This window comes from Rhinolophus sinicus, linkage group LG02 (genome assembly GCF_036562045.2).
Source record: "Rhinolophus sinicus isolate RSC01 linkage group LG02, ASM3656204v1, whole genome shotgun sequence".
NCBI classification, from domain to species: Eukaryota; Metazoa; Chordata; class Mammalia; order Chiroptera; family Rhinolophidae; genus Rhinolophus; species Rhinolophus sinicus.
The window spans coordinates 193,814,330-193,831,391 of NC_133752.1; the positions used below are offsets into that span (position 1 = coordinate 193,814,330).

The following is a 17,062-nucleotide window of genomic DNA, read 5'->3' on the forward strand; positions in this document are numbered from 1 at the left end:
TTTAGCTAAGGCACTTTCCAAGAAACGTGTTGAAGGTATGGCCTGGTTTCTTCTTGCTGCTTACAATCAAACGCAAGAGGAAAGATAAACTGATGTGCAAAATGTTAAAAGACACCAGGTTTTGATGATTTGGGAAAGTCTCAACTTATCTAGGTCACCCCCCAAAATATACATAGATATAGATACACACACACACACACACACACACACACACACACACACATGAAAATAAGGAGATACATTATTAAGAAAGCACTGCTGTGGAGAGAAAGCCAACAGTGTGGCTGGACTACCTTCTATTAGTGAAGAAATTACACATATAACTCAAGGATCCCCTAAACCAACCATCTAAACAGAAGCTAGGAACAGACATGAGATTTTCCAGGAAAGATCTATGGAGGACCCTCTTGTCTCATGACAAGAATCTCCAAGACAGGTCGGCTGGATCTCAGTTGTTTAGAGCGCAAGCTCTTAACAAGGTTTCCAGCTCAATTCCCACAAGGGATCGTGGGCTGTGCCCCCTGCAACTAGATTGAAAATGGCTACTGGACTTGAAGCTGAGCTGCACCCTCCACAACTAAGATTGAAGGAAAACAACTTGACTTGCAGCTGATGGGTCCTGGGAAAAAACACACTGTTCCCCAATAAAGCCCTGGAAATATACACTGTTCCTCCTCCCCAATAAAGTCTTAAAAAAAAAACTATTCAGCTGCAAAAACATGCTACCCTTCAAGAAAAGTAAAGATGTACACCAAAAGCAACGGCAACAAAAGTGAAAATAAACAAATGGGACTATACCAAACTAAAAAGCTTTGTCACAGGAAAGGAAACCATCAACAGAATGAAAAGGCAACCTAATGAATTGGAGAAAATATTTCTCATATTTTTTCATATTCTCAAATCATGTATCTGATAAAGGGTTAATATCCAAAATACATAAAGAATTCATACAACTCAATAGCAAAAATAAATAAATAAATAAAATTTGATTTTAAAATGGGCAGAGACTCTAAATAAACATTTTTCCAGAAAAGACCTACAGAAGGCCAACAGGCACATGAAAAGATGCTCAGTATCATTAATCATCACAGAAATGCAAATCAAAACCACAATGAGGTATCACTTCACACCTGTTAGAATGGTTACTATCAAAGGACAAGAAATAATAAGTGGGGCCGGCCCTGTGGCTCAGGCGGTTAGAGCTCTGTGCTCCTAACTCCGAAGGCTGCTGGTTCGATTCCCACATGGGCCAGTGGGCTCTTAACCACAGGGTTGCCAGTTCAACTCCTCAAGTGCCGCAAAGGATGGTGGGCTCCGCCCCCTGCAACTAAGATTGAACACGGCACCTTGAGCTGAGCTGCCTCCCGGATGGCTCAGTTGGTTGGAGTGCGGACTCTCAACCACAAGGTTGCTGGTTCAACTCCCACAAGGGATGGTGGGCTGCGCCCTCTGCAACTAGCAACGGCAACTGGACCTGGACCTGGAGCTGAGCTGCGCCCTCCACAACTAAGACTGAAAGGACAACAACTTGACTTGGAAAAAAAGGCCTGGAAGTACACACTGTTCCCCAATACAGTCTTGTTCCCCTTCCCCAATAAAATCTTTAAAAAAAAAAAAAAAGAAAGCTCAGTCAAAATCCTTTAAAAAAAAAAAGAAATAATAAGTTATGAGTATGTGGAGAAAAGGGAACTTAGCACCATTGGTGCGAATGTAAACTGGTGCAGCCACTATGGAAAACAGTATGGAGGTTCCTCAAAAACTTCAAAATAGAACTAGCATATGATCAGCAATTACACTTCTACGTATTTATCCAAAAAAAACAAAAAAATTCAAAAAAATATATATGTCCCCCCTCCCCGTTCACTGCAGCATTATTTATAATACCCAGACATAGAAACAATCTAAGTGTCTACTATCGGATATGTGGATAAAGAAAATGTTATGTTTGTGTATACATACATATATATGTATAATATGTTTGTGTGTGTGCATGCGTGTACACACACACACACACACACATTCTGGAATATTATTCAGCCGTATAAAAAATGAACTCTTGCCATCTGCAACAACATGGATGGATCTTGAGGGCATTATGCTAAGTGAAATAAATCACGCAGAGAAAGAAAAACACTGGATGATCTCATTTGTGTGGTCTCTCTCTCTCTCTCTCTCTCCAGGTGTGATTAAATTAAAGGTTTTGAGATGGGGAGATTATCTTGATGAGCCCTAAATGCCATCACAAGTCTTCATCAAAGGGAGGCAGAGAGATCTGACAAACACAGAAAGAGCAGGAGATGTGCAGAGATTGGAAGACGCTGGCCTTGAGGACTGAAGTGATACTGCCAAGGCTGCCAGCAGACACCAGAAGCTGGAAGATGCAAGGGACAGACTCGCCCCAAAAGCCTTTGGAAGGACTGCTGACACCTTGATTTTGGCCTAGTGAAAGGGATTTCAGATATCTAGCCTTCAGAACTGTAAGGGAATATACATGGGTTGTTTTAAACCACCAATTTTGTGGTCATTTGTTACAGTAGCTACAGAAAACTAAACTAATACAGACTTACACAAGGCTGATTGTTGTGGAGGTTGAGAGAAGTGATCAGATATGGATATATTTAGAAGACATAGCTAACAGGATTTGCTGATGGACTGGATATGAGTGGAAAGAAAGAGAAGACGATTCCAAGGTTCTTGCTAAATAACTAGAAGTTACCATCTTACTAAGCTAGGGACAACCTACTGGCTCAGCAACAGGAAGTTGGTGGTGGCCTCACTGAAAACTGTTTTGATAGAATTTGGGGCTGGACACCAGTTCAGATAGGGTTAGAAAGTCCAGAATACTATAATTTTCTAGTATTATAATTTACTTAGAATATTCTCTGCTCTGATTGTTATTCATCTATTCATTGCCCTCCCCTATATCTAGCTCCAATCTTTTTATTTTTTTCAATTACAGTTGACATACAATATTATATTAGTTTCAAGTGCACAACATAATGATTAGGCATTTATATAACTTATGAAGTGATCACCCAGAAAAATCTACCGTGTTTCCCCAAAAATAAGACCTAACCGGAAACTAAGCCCTAGCATGATTTTTCAGGATAACATCCCCTGAACATAAGCCCTAATGTGTCTTTTGAAGCAAACCTTATATGAGAGCGGGTCTTATTTTCAGGGAAACACGGTAGTCCCCACCTGACACCATACAGTTATTACAATCTTATGGACTATATTCCCTATTCTATACCTTACATCCCATGACTATTTTGTAACTACCAATTTGTACTTCTTAATCCACTCCCCTGTTTCTATTTTGTTCATTTATTTTGTTCTTTAGATTACACATATGAGATTATATGGTATTTGTCTTTCTGTCTGACTTTACTCAGCATAATACCCTGTAGGTCCATCCATGTTGTTGCAAATGGTAAGATTTCATTCTTTGTTATGGCTGAGTAATACTCCATTGTTTATATGTACCACCTCTTCTTCACCCAATGGTCTACTGAGGGGCACTTGGGTTGCTTCCGTATCTTGGCTATTGCAAATAGTGCTGCAGTGAACTGAGGGATGCACATATGTTATCGGAATAATTCTCAAGTGGGCCAAAGGGTATGAGTTCAGTACACTGTCCTTTTAAGGCAAAAAAGAACAGGGTAAAGAGAGGGGTGGGTCACTTTCACTCACTCAACAAGTATTTATTGAGCATCTATTATATGCCATGCCAATTACTGTGCTGGACACTAAGAATATATAGCAGTGAAGACACAGACATGGTCTCTGGCCTCATGAGCTTACAAAAAGAAAAACAGAATTACATAATAATGATATAATAACTTAGCTGCAATTTACCTAGAGCTACAAAAGAAAAATTCTGGGTGCTATGAAAATGAACATGCATAGAATGCCTATTATGTGCTAAATGCTTCACACATAATTTTATTTACCTCTCACAACTATCCTGTGAGGAAGCAGAGATTCAGAAAGATTAACTCCCTTGCCCAAGATCACAGAGCCAGTGAGCCATAGAGCCAGGATTGAAAACAGGTGCATTCAACTCCAAAACCCATCGTTATCTCCAAAGAGTAGGGAAATCTACTAGGTATGCTTTTTCAAAACAAAACAAAGAAGTGGTCAGAAGAGGTAGAGAGCGTCATGCAGGTAAAGTTTAGAGGATCCCTGTTCTAGAAAGAGCTTTCTAAGCTAACTTGATGAAGGTGGATTTTGGAGGGTATTCAAAAATCCCTTAACACTCTCCAAATAGAACAAAAGGTTACACTATAATTAACTCAGTTTTATTTAGGCACCTAACAGGTTATTGAACATGTTGAAAATAAAATGTCATGAATAACTAGTCCAAATTGTACAGATCATACCCAGTTTTCATACAAATTGTTTCTGCCAGGCTCGCCTCCAGAATCAGTTTTCAGGTAAAAATCAAAAAGGAAAAAAATTGGTCAATCATGCTACAGAGTGACTAACTTAAGAAAGTGATTAAATAATCGTTTCGACTCAATATATACACAGACTCATGACAGATACAACACAAATGAATTCTCTATCTATGAACTACTGGGTACAGGAAATCTTCAAATTTATTTAATATCAAATCATCACTAGTCTATAATCTCATTATATCCTTTCCCTATTCCAATTCCAGCACTCCCCCAACCTTCTGGAAAAAAAAAAATCTGAACACATAGGAGATATCAACAAGCTAATGTGAAATAATCCACTGAATCTATAAAACAGAATTTAAAATACCACCACATCTTTCCCTCCAATGCCACGACCTCCAAGGCATTAATCTGGAATGTTAGAATTAAAGAGTGAAAGGCTCCTAAAAGGAGGCTTTAGTTCAAGTGATGTTTCATTAAAAGTGCATCAAGAGTAAGAAAGAAAACGGCTCTTACTTTTCATTCCTAAATTGTTTCCCCATCTCTACCTTTTAAAGAAAAGGTGAAACAACAGATGTAAGGCAAATTTTAAAAGATTAAATATGTCCATCATATAACAAAATATAAAATCAACAATAGAGCCAGTTTCACAACCACGATAACACACTCTCATACCAAAATGTGACACGGTGTGTCCTCAAGTATGAGGAGAAGACAACTTTCCAAGCTCCTGTAAATTTTGTGGTAGTGAAAATATGTACAAATTCACCATGATTAAGAGACTCTGGCAGCATTTACACCATTTACAGATACTGAAACACTGACAAAACTTTTTTTTTAAATTTGGATATTATAGTATGCCCTTATTTAGTATTTATTGAGAATTTAAGATGTGAAGTCATTATTAAAACTTTCCATTTCTGGAATGGCAACAAGGTACATATAAGGAGTACTGCAAAGACTATTTTGAGAGCTACAACACCTTGATTACTACCATAGAGAATTCTCACTATACTGACATTTTCACCAACTGTGCAAAAGAAAGTGAACAGGAACAGACTTTACTGGAGGCAAAGTTAAGCACTTAATACACATTCATGTAGCGAGTCGGCATGTTTTAATTCAGAGACAGACCTGTGTTCAAAGCCTGAGTGGGATCTTCCTAAATTAAAATTAGTTCATCTCTCCAAGCTTCTCTTTCCTCGTGTGCAAAATGGTACCCCTACGTATTTCAGAGCTGGTGTGAGAATTACTGAGATAGCACCATCATGATGCCACAGTTACTTCCCTTTACATTCCTCCATAATCCTTACAACCTCATATTGTAAGAACTATTAACTCCATTTTACAGATGAGGAAACTGAGTCACAAGATGATTAAATGGTGAGCCTATGGTTACATACCTGACAATTGTCAGTACCTAGCCCTGCTCAAGCCCTTAAACTTGACATGTCACCTCACTAGTTACTCTCTCATAGTAGGGAATTTAGAATTTTTTTCAAATTATACCTAATTACACTTTAAGTTTTGATACCAGAACAAAGTTTTCAAAAATCCAAAGTCACATATAGTCAATAATATTGTGGTAAGTTTGCACGATGACAGATGATTACTAGAATTAGTGGGGTGAGCACAATTGTAAGGTATAAAAATGTGCAATCACTGCATCACATACCTGAAACTAATATAACTAATATGATATTGTATAACAACTATACTTAAATAAAGTCATTTCAAAAAGAACCAAAGTCACCCATATTTCTCATAATTTTAGAGGTCAAAGACCTGTAAGTTGCCCACCTGTCTTCAAATTCAGTAACAAACAGAAGATACACTCCAAATTTCAAAATGAGCTATCCAAATTATTCATTACCAGCACTGATTTATACAGGCAATGATTTCTAAATGCACGTGAACCAGAGTGAGTGGGGAAGCAAATGAACCAGATATACCACAAAACTAAAAATACGGTACCCAAAGAAAAGAAATTTCCACAACGTTCAGTCTCTGAAAGGTTCTGCATTTGTTCTATCACTGCTACGTGGGCGGGAGTAAATACCAGGTGAAGCGCTGGCCCAGCCTCAGCCATCAGATGGCTGGGGAACCCCAAACCATTTCATTTCTCAGTGCCTCCGTTCAGCTAAACAAGGAAAATTGCACTTGAGTCACTGAACCACAGAACTGAAGGCAACTCAGGCAATTAGCTCCACCAAAGCCTCTGGCAGATCACCCTATTTCTGCTTTAACACCTGCAGCAACACCAAGTTCAATGATCTTTCCTCTTCATAGACGTGACACAGCATTTTTAACAATCTCTGTGGATTCTTTTGTGACTCAGTCACAAAAGTTCTCATTCTAGGTATTTTTACTATAGGTCCTAGTTCTACCACTAAGCTCTTTTGAAGTATACACACCTTTAAGTACTGCTTCAGGTTAAACCCATTCTGCAGATAGAAGGCCCAGTAATTTGAAGAGGGACAAGAGGATATGATATGCCCTGAACAGGCAACTGTGCACCTCCTGAAGTCTTCTTTTAATTATGGAGTTCAGCTAAATAAAATCACTGATTCGCTCTAGTTCGTGAAATAAAAATTATCCAGACATTGGTACTTGAACTGGAAAAACCAATAATGAAGCAGCAATCGACACTTCAATGCCTCTTTCTGAATACCCACATCATTCTATACTCATTCATCTCTGACTCCAACCTCATTCACCCATGTCCTATGCTACTGCCAAAAATTGATGATGATGATGACGATGATTCATATAAAGCTGTTCCAAGCACCTGGCATATTTTTAACTTATTTGATACTCATAGCAGCAATATAATGCAGGCAGCATTGTTATCCCCATTTGACAGTTAGTGAATCACTAAGAAAAAGTAGCAAGAAAAAGTAGCAATCATATTCACAAACCCAAGGTCACACCACTAGGTAGCAAGTGGTAGGGCCAGGATTCAAACCCAGCAAGTCTGGCTCGAGTACTTACGCTCTTAACTACTTATACTCTATAAATGCTTGCCTATCACTCTGATAAATTACTGTTCTCTTCAATATCAGAAAAATTACTCCACCCTCACCTTACACACAGAGATCAAATATTTGTCCTTAGTGTAAATGCTGGCCTTAGAACACTTCAAACATTTTAGATGGCCCTAATACAGCGTTCACTTCCACGTATTAGTCTACTATGTGGAAGGCACACTATAAACACAATAAATATGTGTGACTATCTGTTAATAGAATTAAATCTTTTCCAATTCCCTCATCTCCCCAACGGTAACCTTCACGTTCTGAATCCTTCCCTCCCCTCCGCCAGCACTTTGTACCGTCTTTCAACACTTACTTTTCTATGCTACCCACCGAGGCAGCCAGCCTCCAAGGTGGCTCCTAATGATTCTCACCTCCTGGTAGTGACATTCCTGCGTAATCCCTTCCCACAATGTGTGACCAACAGCATACTGGAGGAAAGATGGTATGTGACTTCTGAAGCTAAGTCATAAAAGACAGTGCAACTTGGTCTCTTGGATTATTTGCCCTGGGGGAAGCCAGCCATGAGGGCATTTAAGTAGCTCTATGGAGAGGCCCACATGGAGAAGAACTAAGACTTCCAACCAACAGTCTGCACCAATTTGCCAGCCATGAGTTGCCATCTTGGAAGAGGACCTGCCAGCCTCAGTCAAGCCTTCAGATGACCACACCCAAGATGACATATTACTGCAACCTTTAGAAAGACCCTGAGCCTGAACCACTCAGCCAAGCTGCTCCCAAATTTGACTCACGGAAACTGTGAGAAAGAATGTTTATTGTTGTCTTAAACATTAACTTTTGGAGTAATTTGTTACACAATAGACAGCTAACAAACACATCTACTCTCTGAAACTGGAAGCTCGAGAGCAGACAGACCTTGTTTCCTTGATTCTCAAAACTCCAGTAAGGCCTTAGAAATAAATATTGTTGAATTGTGAGTGGGCCATTCCCTTTATTCAATATTCCTTTTCGTCCAAAATGTATCCATTTATAAACTACTCCTCATACCTAAACCACTTCATCTGTAATCTATCAATGTCTTCTTCCCTTTTCTCATTCAAAGACCTTCTGATAGGTTCTGATGAACCTGTACGAAGTTTATTCTCAGACGAAAATGTTCCATATTATGTCAATCAAATCTAGCTATCAATCCTAGCATTTATACTCATACACACACTACTCATTGTAAATATATATTTGTTCACGTTCATCTTTTATTCAATGAATATTACTGAGCACCTACTATGTCCCAAGAATTGCTCTTGAAGCTGAGAATAAAACAAATACCCTTGAGCTTATGGAGCTTAGTCTCGTATGTGCTCTTGCCATCATGGTCTCTGCAAACACAATACAATAATCTTTGTTAATATGACTTCAAAATTCTAATTTCCCCTTTGTAAAAATTAATTATTCAAAACTATTTACCCCTTCATTGTCTATTTAATTGGTCGTATGTCTGATATCTTTTTCTTTGTATACTTGAATATTTAAGCTGCGGTCTCAAGAAAAGTTTACACCTTTTTAAAACAACTTTGTAAAAGGCTCCGTATAGAATCTGTATATATCAAGTCTTCCATTTTTACTGCGTGTTTCCATGGGCCACACTTTTTAGCAAATGCCACCACATTTATAAGCATAAAATAAATACCATTTGATAAAGATAGCCTTTATTTATTACACAAGTTCAGCAACTCTAAATCAACAAGTATGAACATTTATTTCACAGAAAGTAATGTGTAACAGATGTAGTATGATATATGTAGGTGGAATTTTCTGATCTCATTTATATTTACTTCTACAAAGTTCAAGGAAAAGAGCATACCACCCTTGTAAATCAGAGCTTCAAGTCCTGGCTCTGTCACTAACCTTAGACAAATTAAACTATCCTGAATCTGTTTCCCTATCCTAAAGTAGAGATAAACTCTACCTCACAGGGTTATTGTGAGGATTAAGTAATACATTAAAAGCCTAACTTAATGCCTGTTACAAAGTGGGCATCAAGGAGTGCCAGTTTCCTCCGTCTTCAATCGGACTTACACCTGACAGAAGATTTGTCAGGAAATCTTTCTAAACCCAGTTACATCTGTTTGGAATGATCTTCCTCTCTCAAACACCATCTTCCCTTTGCAGTCCAAAGGAAAAGTTCCCTTGAGTCTCCCATACAGTTCTGGGCTCGTACTTAAGACTTTATTTCAGTGTGTTACGATTATCTGTCGCTTTCTGCTTCTCCCACTAGAGTGTGAGCTCCTCATGAGCAAGGACCACATCTCACTTACCTTCATAACCTTCATAACTTTTAGAAAAACACCTGGCACACTACAGGCGTGGAACAAAAGTTTGTTGAATAAATCAATGAATTAGTGAATAAAGTCATTACTTAAGTAGTACCCGTAATTACTACTGGGTGAACCAAACTTTATGGTTTTGCCCTTTATGGGCTGAGGTGCTGTTTTACACAGCTTTTGAATCCCTTCCTCATAGCACTTGGCAGTGAACTAAGGTCGTGGAAAGTCTGCAATAAATACTTTTGAATTACAGGGTACGTATTACTCTTCCATCTCACAACTTTACTCCAAATAAAAAAATTATCCTAATGAATGTAACTTTTGGAAGGCTTTTTAAACAGGGGCTCTTCTTAACAGTTATTGCAAAGAACTGAAGCAAATGCTGGAACTAGACTACAGTCAGTTTTTCTTTGCATGTGTTTTCGAAAAAAGCAGTAATGGTTTCTCTCTCATTGTTTCATTAAGAAACTGAGTATCATAAAGCCCTTTGATTCACTATGAAAAATGCAAAAGACATTAGGCAAAACTTAGTTTAATAACTTTCAGCCAAGGGTTCCCCACCCTGCAGTCACGGGGCTGTGGGCCAGCTGGCTGTACCACCTCATCCCTGGGAGGTGGCTGCTTTTCAACAGTAAAACTGCATAAGTGAAATGTGGAGTTTTTTTTGGGGGGGTCTTTTAAATCTTTAAAGTCGCATAAATTTAACTTCTTATTGAAAGTAAAGGTTATGTTATAGGCTTTGGCTTCAGGTAGAAAAGATCTTGAAAAGATCTCAAAAACGAGCAACTTGGGGCCATTTCAGACATCTTATGGATTTAATAATACATAAAAACACATGAAGCTAGGTGCCATTTCATTAGTACATTTAAGTGATGTATTTCACATTCCTGTATACACACACTTTATGCCAAGTACAGCCTGGTAACAGTTAACCGTCCACCAAACCGGTGCTCTACAATAGTGAGAAAACAGAGAAATCCTGACAAAGCCAAGCTGGGCTGGTGCTTAAATACAAACTGGTTTACCAGTCGTTCTCAACGTACAACGACCTCACGTGATAGATATTATCCATATTCTTCTCATGAGGAAACTGAGGCCCAAGATTACACAGCGGACAAACAGCAGGTTTGAGAACCTGACTCGAGAAAGGTCCAGCCCTAGCCCTAGAGTATCAATGCTTCCTATGTACCGGCCAGGGTAGGGGTGTAATCAAAGCGTCCTGACAGACACTTTCTAAGAGGGTAAAGTTCTTGACAGTCAAGTTTCGAACCTGCCAGAGCCCTTACACCTGGAGGCATTCGGGTTGCTACACAGGCATTAACAAGTCCAGGTGAGCCTTCCTTGCCTGGGAACCTTGGGATTGCACATGGATCCTGAGGATTCGCACGAGATTCCGGGGAAAGCGCCGGACAGCGGGTCCCTGTAGTCATCATCCGCCCGGGTCGCAAGACGGCTGGGAACCTAGGTGTCTCCCCACCCGCTTAGCCGACCAGGCAACGCACAGGTGCAGGGCCGCGCCCCGCGCCACCCGCCCGGCTCACCCACCGGGACCCGGAGGGGCGGGGCGGCGGTGGGAGGGACAGAGCCGGTGGGGGCCCAAGGCCGACCCCGCCCGACTCCCCCCACCCGAGGGCGCGAGTAGCGCGGTCTTGCGGAGAAAGGATGCTCGGGCGGGGCGACGCCGCGGTGGGGGAGGGGTCTCTGGCTGGACTCTCACTCACCGCCTCGTTCTCCTCCTGGCCCGGGCTCCGCGGCTGTCCCCGTTCCTGCTCTGACAGCGCGCGTCTCCTCCAGAGGCTCAACGTTCAGCCAGGGCGCGTGGAGCTGCGGAGAATCGGCGCGAGCGGAGGGCGTGTGGCGAGCGGAGCCGAAGGGGAGGGGGAGATGGGACGGTTGCTCTCGCCGCCGCCGCCGCGGCCACCACAGACACGGCCGCCGCCGGCTCCTTTCAGCCACGGAAGCTGCGGACCCTCCCACCCCACCCGCCTCCAGCCTTCCACGCCGCCTGCTGGAGAAGTGACAGCGGCGCTGACCAATCAAAGGTCTTGTGGCGGCCCGGCCTGGCGGGCTACGGGAAGAGCGAGGAAGGGAGGGGCACGAAGGAGTTGATAATGGAGGCGGGACTTCCTGTGACTGACGGTCCACCACAGCCAATGGGCAGTGGGAAGATGACCTCATCGCTGAGGGAAGTCTGGAACTGGCCGAGCAGCGGCGAGGAGGTGGGAGGAGGTCGGCGAGGAGCCGGGGGCGGGGCTGTGCGGCCTTAAAGAGGCCGCAGCCCATTGGTCCAGAGAAGGGCGGGGGACCCGGCTGGACCTCGCGAAGTTGCCAAAGGGTCAATGCCACGAGCTCTTTTACTGCATTAATCTTCCGGACCCCGTACTCATCTTTCTAAAGGGCTGAAGGGTCCCTCCTGGGGCTAATAAATGGATTACTTTACTTTCACATTTCCCAAAAGGAGACAATAAATTTCGCACTGGCCCGGAGCCCTGAATTCCCGTTACAGCCCCCGCCCCACTGGGGCCAGTTGCCCGAGTCCCCAACGATAAATGGGAGGGTACTGACACCTACCTACCCCTCCCTACCTGCCTGGAATGTTGAGATCATCAACAGCGAAAGTGCTTTTGTATTCGAGAAGGAAACGGGCTGAATGAACCCAGAAGCTTGTGTATTAGGAGACTCAAGGAAAAGCATCTGTGAAAGGGAGGGCTGCACTAGATGACTCTTGCAACTCTAAAATTCTCAAATACTGATGTCCTGCTCTCTCCGGCACCCACTCCTGTAACGCAGGGATGTAGGTGTGTGTGTGTGTGTGTGTACGCGGGTCTCCTGCATTAGGCACTGAGGCCACACATGGACCTGGTTCATAACGTCAACAAGGAGAAGGAATGCAGGTTAAAGAGAAGAGAAACCAGTAAAGCAAGGTCCACAGTGATAAGTGCCTTTGGTGGAGGCAGGCCTTTTGCTCCCCCTCCCCCAGCAATGGGAAGGAGCCCAGAAAAGAAGAAATAACTCCAACTTGGCAGCGTGGAAAAAAGGGGGAAGTGCTTTCCCGAAAGCTTCCTGGGGGCGATGGCACCAGGCAGGGTCTGAGGGAGGGAAAACGGGCAAATCATTTTACATTCCAGGGTAAATTCTTACCGTGATCCTCAATTCTACCCCAAAGGTGTCCCAGGACTGCCCTTTGGTGCAACTCTCAGAAGAGAGGCAAAAGAGGGTGCCTCCTCACCCCCTCCAACAGCTGCAAAGCCAAGATGGCTCTAGATAGTCCCAATTATTCATCTATGTGTCATCTTCAAGTTCAGTAACACATCATGGTCACAGAATCTTAGAGCTGGGCAGGATCCTTGTGACCGCTTAGTCACACACCTTACCCCAAGGCAAGAAACCTTTTGCAAAAGTTCTGATAAAATTATTTATTCAACAAATATTTGAGTAAGACACAAAGGGCGTAAGATGAGATAGTCACTGCCCTCAGAACACTTTCACCAAACGGGGAAGTTAAGGCACGTGCTGAGGTGACTATAATGCCAGGCCATATCCCCAGTGTCATGACTAACAAGAGCCCAGAGGTCTGCCTCAGATAAAGTACTGCTGGTTGGAATTATTGGGGTTGGGCAGATTTCCCCAAGACGAAACCTAGCTGGTGCTTTCCAGATAGGGTCTACCTAGACACAGCATTTGTGAAAAAGCCAAGGAAAGAAGGAAGTATAGGCATATTTCATTAGTTATGGGAAGTGTGAAATGCCCATTCATTGATATGCCCAAACATGGCCAAGCTCATCCCCTGTCAAATAGGCCTGTTTTTTGGGTTTTGTTTTTTTTTACAAACTAAATTGTATACATTTTGTATATACATACGTATATGAGATATATATCTTATGAGTGATCTGCCTTTCTCTAATCTCTGATCTAGATCCTAATGTTTTCCTCTAATGCTTCACAGAACATGTCTAATCCCAGCTGTCATAATTACATTCCAAAGATTTGAAGATGATGATTGTGCCCTCTTTCCCATACCCATTACCCATCTCTCAAAACAGAAGGGCTATCGTCCCTTTTTCTTGCCACCATGCTTCAGATGATGGTTTCCATATGCCTCAACATCCTAATGGCTTCATGCAGACATCCTTCAGTTTGTCAGGAGCATGCATTATTTTTATCCTTCCAGTAAATGTTCCCTTTCTTCTGGTAAGGGGAGCCTAATTTTCTCTGGGGAACCACTCCTCCGCATTCTCTGTCTTTATGGCTGCCAGGAGGCTGACTTCACTATTTACCTTGCCTGTGGGGAGGACATGGCCCAGTCCTAACCAACCAAAGTACTGTCCACCACTCCCCACCACCAACATCTGTAGTGATTGACTTAGGGAAAGGCATGTGATCCAAAGCAGTCCAATCAGAATGAATCCTGGGGCCTTTTTTGGAACTACTGGGACAGAGTTCTCTTTGCACAAGAGCTGCTGAACTGTCTGGCTATGCACCTGGAGTTGACAGGACGGACTATGGGAAAGAACTTGCTCAAGAATAAAGCCAATACCAAACCAAACTATCAGAGCTGAAACACAGATAAAAGTCTCAACAGGTAATAACGCTGTCTGAGAATCTGAACCCGGCTATTTTTTGGCTTTTTGATTTTGTAGGTGTCTTAGGTCAGGGTCCTTAGAAACAGAGAGATGGAATTTATTAAGGGAGGAAAAACCTATAAGGGAGAAAGCTGAGCAGGGCAGGGAAAGTGAAAGAGCTGAGCAAGGCTCAGCCTGATCTTTCCTTGGCCTGATCCACAGTGGAGAGCTCTGGAGCATAAACCACACGTACCACGGAGTTAATCCCCCATGAAGCAATGGGCAGCTTTGTGTACCCCAGTATCCATCAGCCATTGGCTATGGGCCATGAGGTGGTTAAGGTCACCAACACTTACTTCACTTTCCGCTCCCTTCAGGTGAGGGCAATTCTCTGAACCCTTAGCTGCCAACACTCCCAGCAGCTAGGGAACAGGTGCACTGGCCTGTTAAAGAGATCTGGGAGGGGCACCCTTGAGTCTAATGCTCAAGTGGGCCAATACATTCCCTTCCCAGTTGAGTTTCTGTTCCTTGCAGCCAAAATGTGACTGCATAAAATACCCGGGTATGATCTGACCACCACAGAATACAGTGAGACTTCGGCCCTCCTTGGTCTGACTCCTACGTCCATTAGTGCACTGGACAATTGCATTGGCAAATTTAGTGGCTCCAACTGACTTTATAACTAATCCTTTCCACCTCTTTCCTCTAGAGGTATTTTCCCCCCTCACAAACTGATACTAAGCCAAATTCACTCTTTCATGAACTTCTATAATTAGTTCTTTTATCATAAGAATTGAGCTTAACCCTGCTAACAATTAGCAGCTAGTTGTCATTTTGTCCATTTCCATCTTTTGCTGCAACTTGCTGTAAACACATGCTGATTTGATTCTGTCACCCATCTAATTGGCCACCACTTATAATTTTGTTGCTGTTGCTGAAAGAGGCAAACCCCATGACAGAAATCTTCAGCAAACCACTAGACACAGATTTCCCCTCCTTTCAACCTGCTAATTCACACCCCTGGAAAACTTACTCCACTTGTTCTTTTCCTCTTTGTCTCTCTTCCTGGGGCATCTCCCAGGAGGGTATTTCCCAGAACTTGACCAGCCCTGTTTTCAGCAAATCCAGCTCTTTCCTGTTTCTTTTGAAGTCTTTGTTCAGGTTGGTCCCTCTACCCAAATGTCTTCCCTTTTATCTTTAGTCACATCCTAGCTTACATCCCACTTTCTCCACTATTCCTGCAGCCTAAATGGAACTTTTCCTTCTCTGACAGCCCATAGCTCCTACTGTGCCAAGCACAATACTAAGCACCCTAAATGCTTTCATTATCTTATTTCATCCTTGTGGAAACCCTGAGGTGGGTGCTGTTATGATTCCCACTTTTCAGATGAGGAAACTGAGACTTAGAGAGGTTAATTAAGTAACTTAATATCACACAGCTAAAAACTAGCAAAGCCAGGGTACAGATACTAAAATTAGGATTCTGGATGCAATACAAGAAACACTTGTGGGCTACACACAAGGAACTAGAGGAAATATAAAAAAATGAAATAGACAATGCTTGCCCACAATCAATAACAGGATCCACAAATGACACTAATATGAACAATGCTCTAAGGACATTAGAAATGAAATAAGGGAGAGCTCATGTCTGGTGGAAAACCCAATAAGGCCATGTGAAGGAGTTTACGTTTGACAGGCAGGAATGAGGTGGGGCGCTCCAATTTAGGGAACACTGTGAGTAATGTCATGGAGGAAGGAAAACATGGGACATGTTTGAGCAAGGGAGTTGTCTGGCTTGTTTGAGAGATAAGACTTGAAAGTTTGGTTGAAGCCCTGTTGTAAAACGTAAAGAATGCCCAGGTAAAGTAGGTGTTGGATTTTTGAAAACAGGATCCAAACTGTGTCTTAGGAAGATTTACATGGTAGTTAGTTGATTGGATAGAAGGAGACGAAAATGGGAGTGGAGAGACAAGTTAGGAGACCACAACTGTTATCCAGCTATGGGAAATAAGGACCTACCAGGGTGGGGACAGTAAACTTGGATTAATTTCCCCCCTATACTCTGTAAACACTCTCTGTCTTTTCTTGTCCCCTGAAGATCATAACATCCTTGAGAAGTGTCAATCATTTTTTTAAATGTGCCCATAACCTCTAAACCACTAACAATTTCTTGATACATAGTAATCACTCAACAAATATTTTTGGAATTGAATTGAATGTATAATCGAAGTGATAAAAAATGTTGGGGCTCTGTTTAAATGGTTTTATAGGAACTTACACCCTGCCTGCAACTATCTGCAATATTACTTGATAACAAAACTAAGCTAGTTTTTTTATTCTGCACCTACTATGTACATCATCATCTTATTCAATTCTCCCAATTGGTAGGTACTGACTTTATTTCCATTTTACATATCAGAAAAACAAGGTCAAGCAAGTAGGATGACCTATTGTCCCAGTTTGTGGGACTTTCAGTACTAAAACCAGGACAGCCCCAGGCAAATCAAAAAGATTGGTCACCCTACCAAGATACCCTGTCCCACATGACACAAGCCAGGGTTTAAACACAAGTCTAACCAACTCAAACCCCCTTGGGGTTTTATTTCGGCTTTCAGCCGATCTAAGTATCTTACTTGGGTACTGAATCAAAGTATACCCTTATGTTGATTTTGGCTCATGTATCTGGAGCCTGCTTGAGACTGGAGCGTATTGAGAAGAAGAGAATCACAAAATGGATGGGTTTTTGTTAGAGAAAAGGAATCCCGGCTGAGGAATGC

General features: G+C 42.1%; 1 protein-coding gene across 6 annotated transcripts in view; it reads right to left on the minus strand.

Moving 5' to 3' along the window:
- MRTFA (myocardin related transcription factor A) overlaps window positions 1-12,104 on the minus strand; it is a 177,123-nt gene extending 165,019 nt beyond the window's left edge. For 4 of the 6 annotated variants that reach the window (XM_074326442.1, XM_074326441.1, XM_074326440.1 and 1 more), the window contains exon 1: window positions 11,442-12,104. In XM_074326442.1, the coding sequence (XP_074182543.1) occupies window positions 11,442-12,003 (562 nt within the window). In that variant the 5' untranslated portion in view covers window positions 12,004-12,104. The remainder of the gene's footprint in view (window positions 1-11,441) is intronic. The other 2 variants (XM_074326447.1, XM_074326445.1) reach the window with 2 other exon arrangements.
- Between the last annotated feature and the right edge of the window lie 4,958 nt (window positions 12,105-17,062).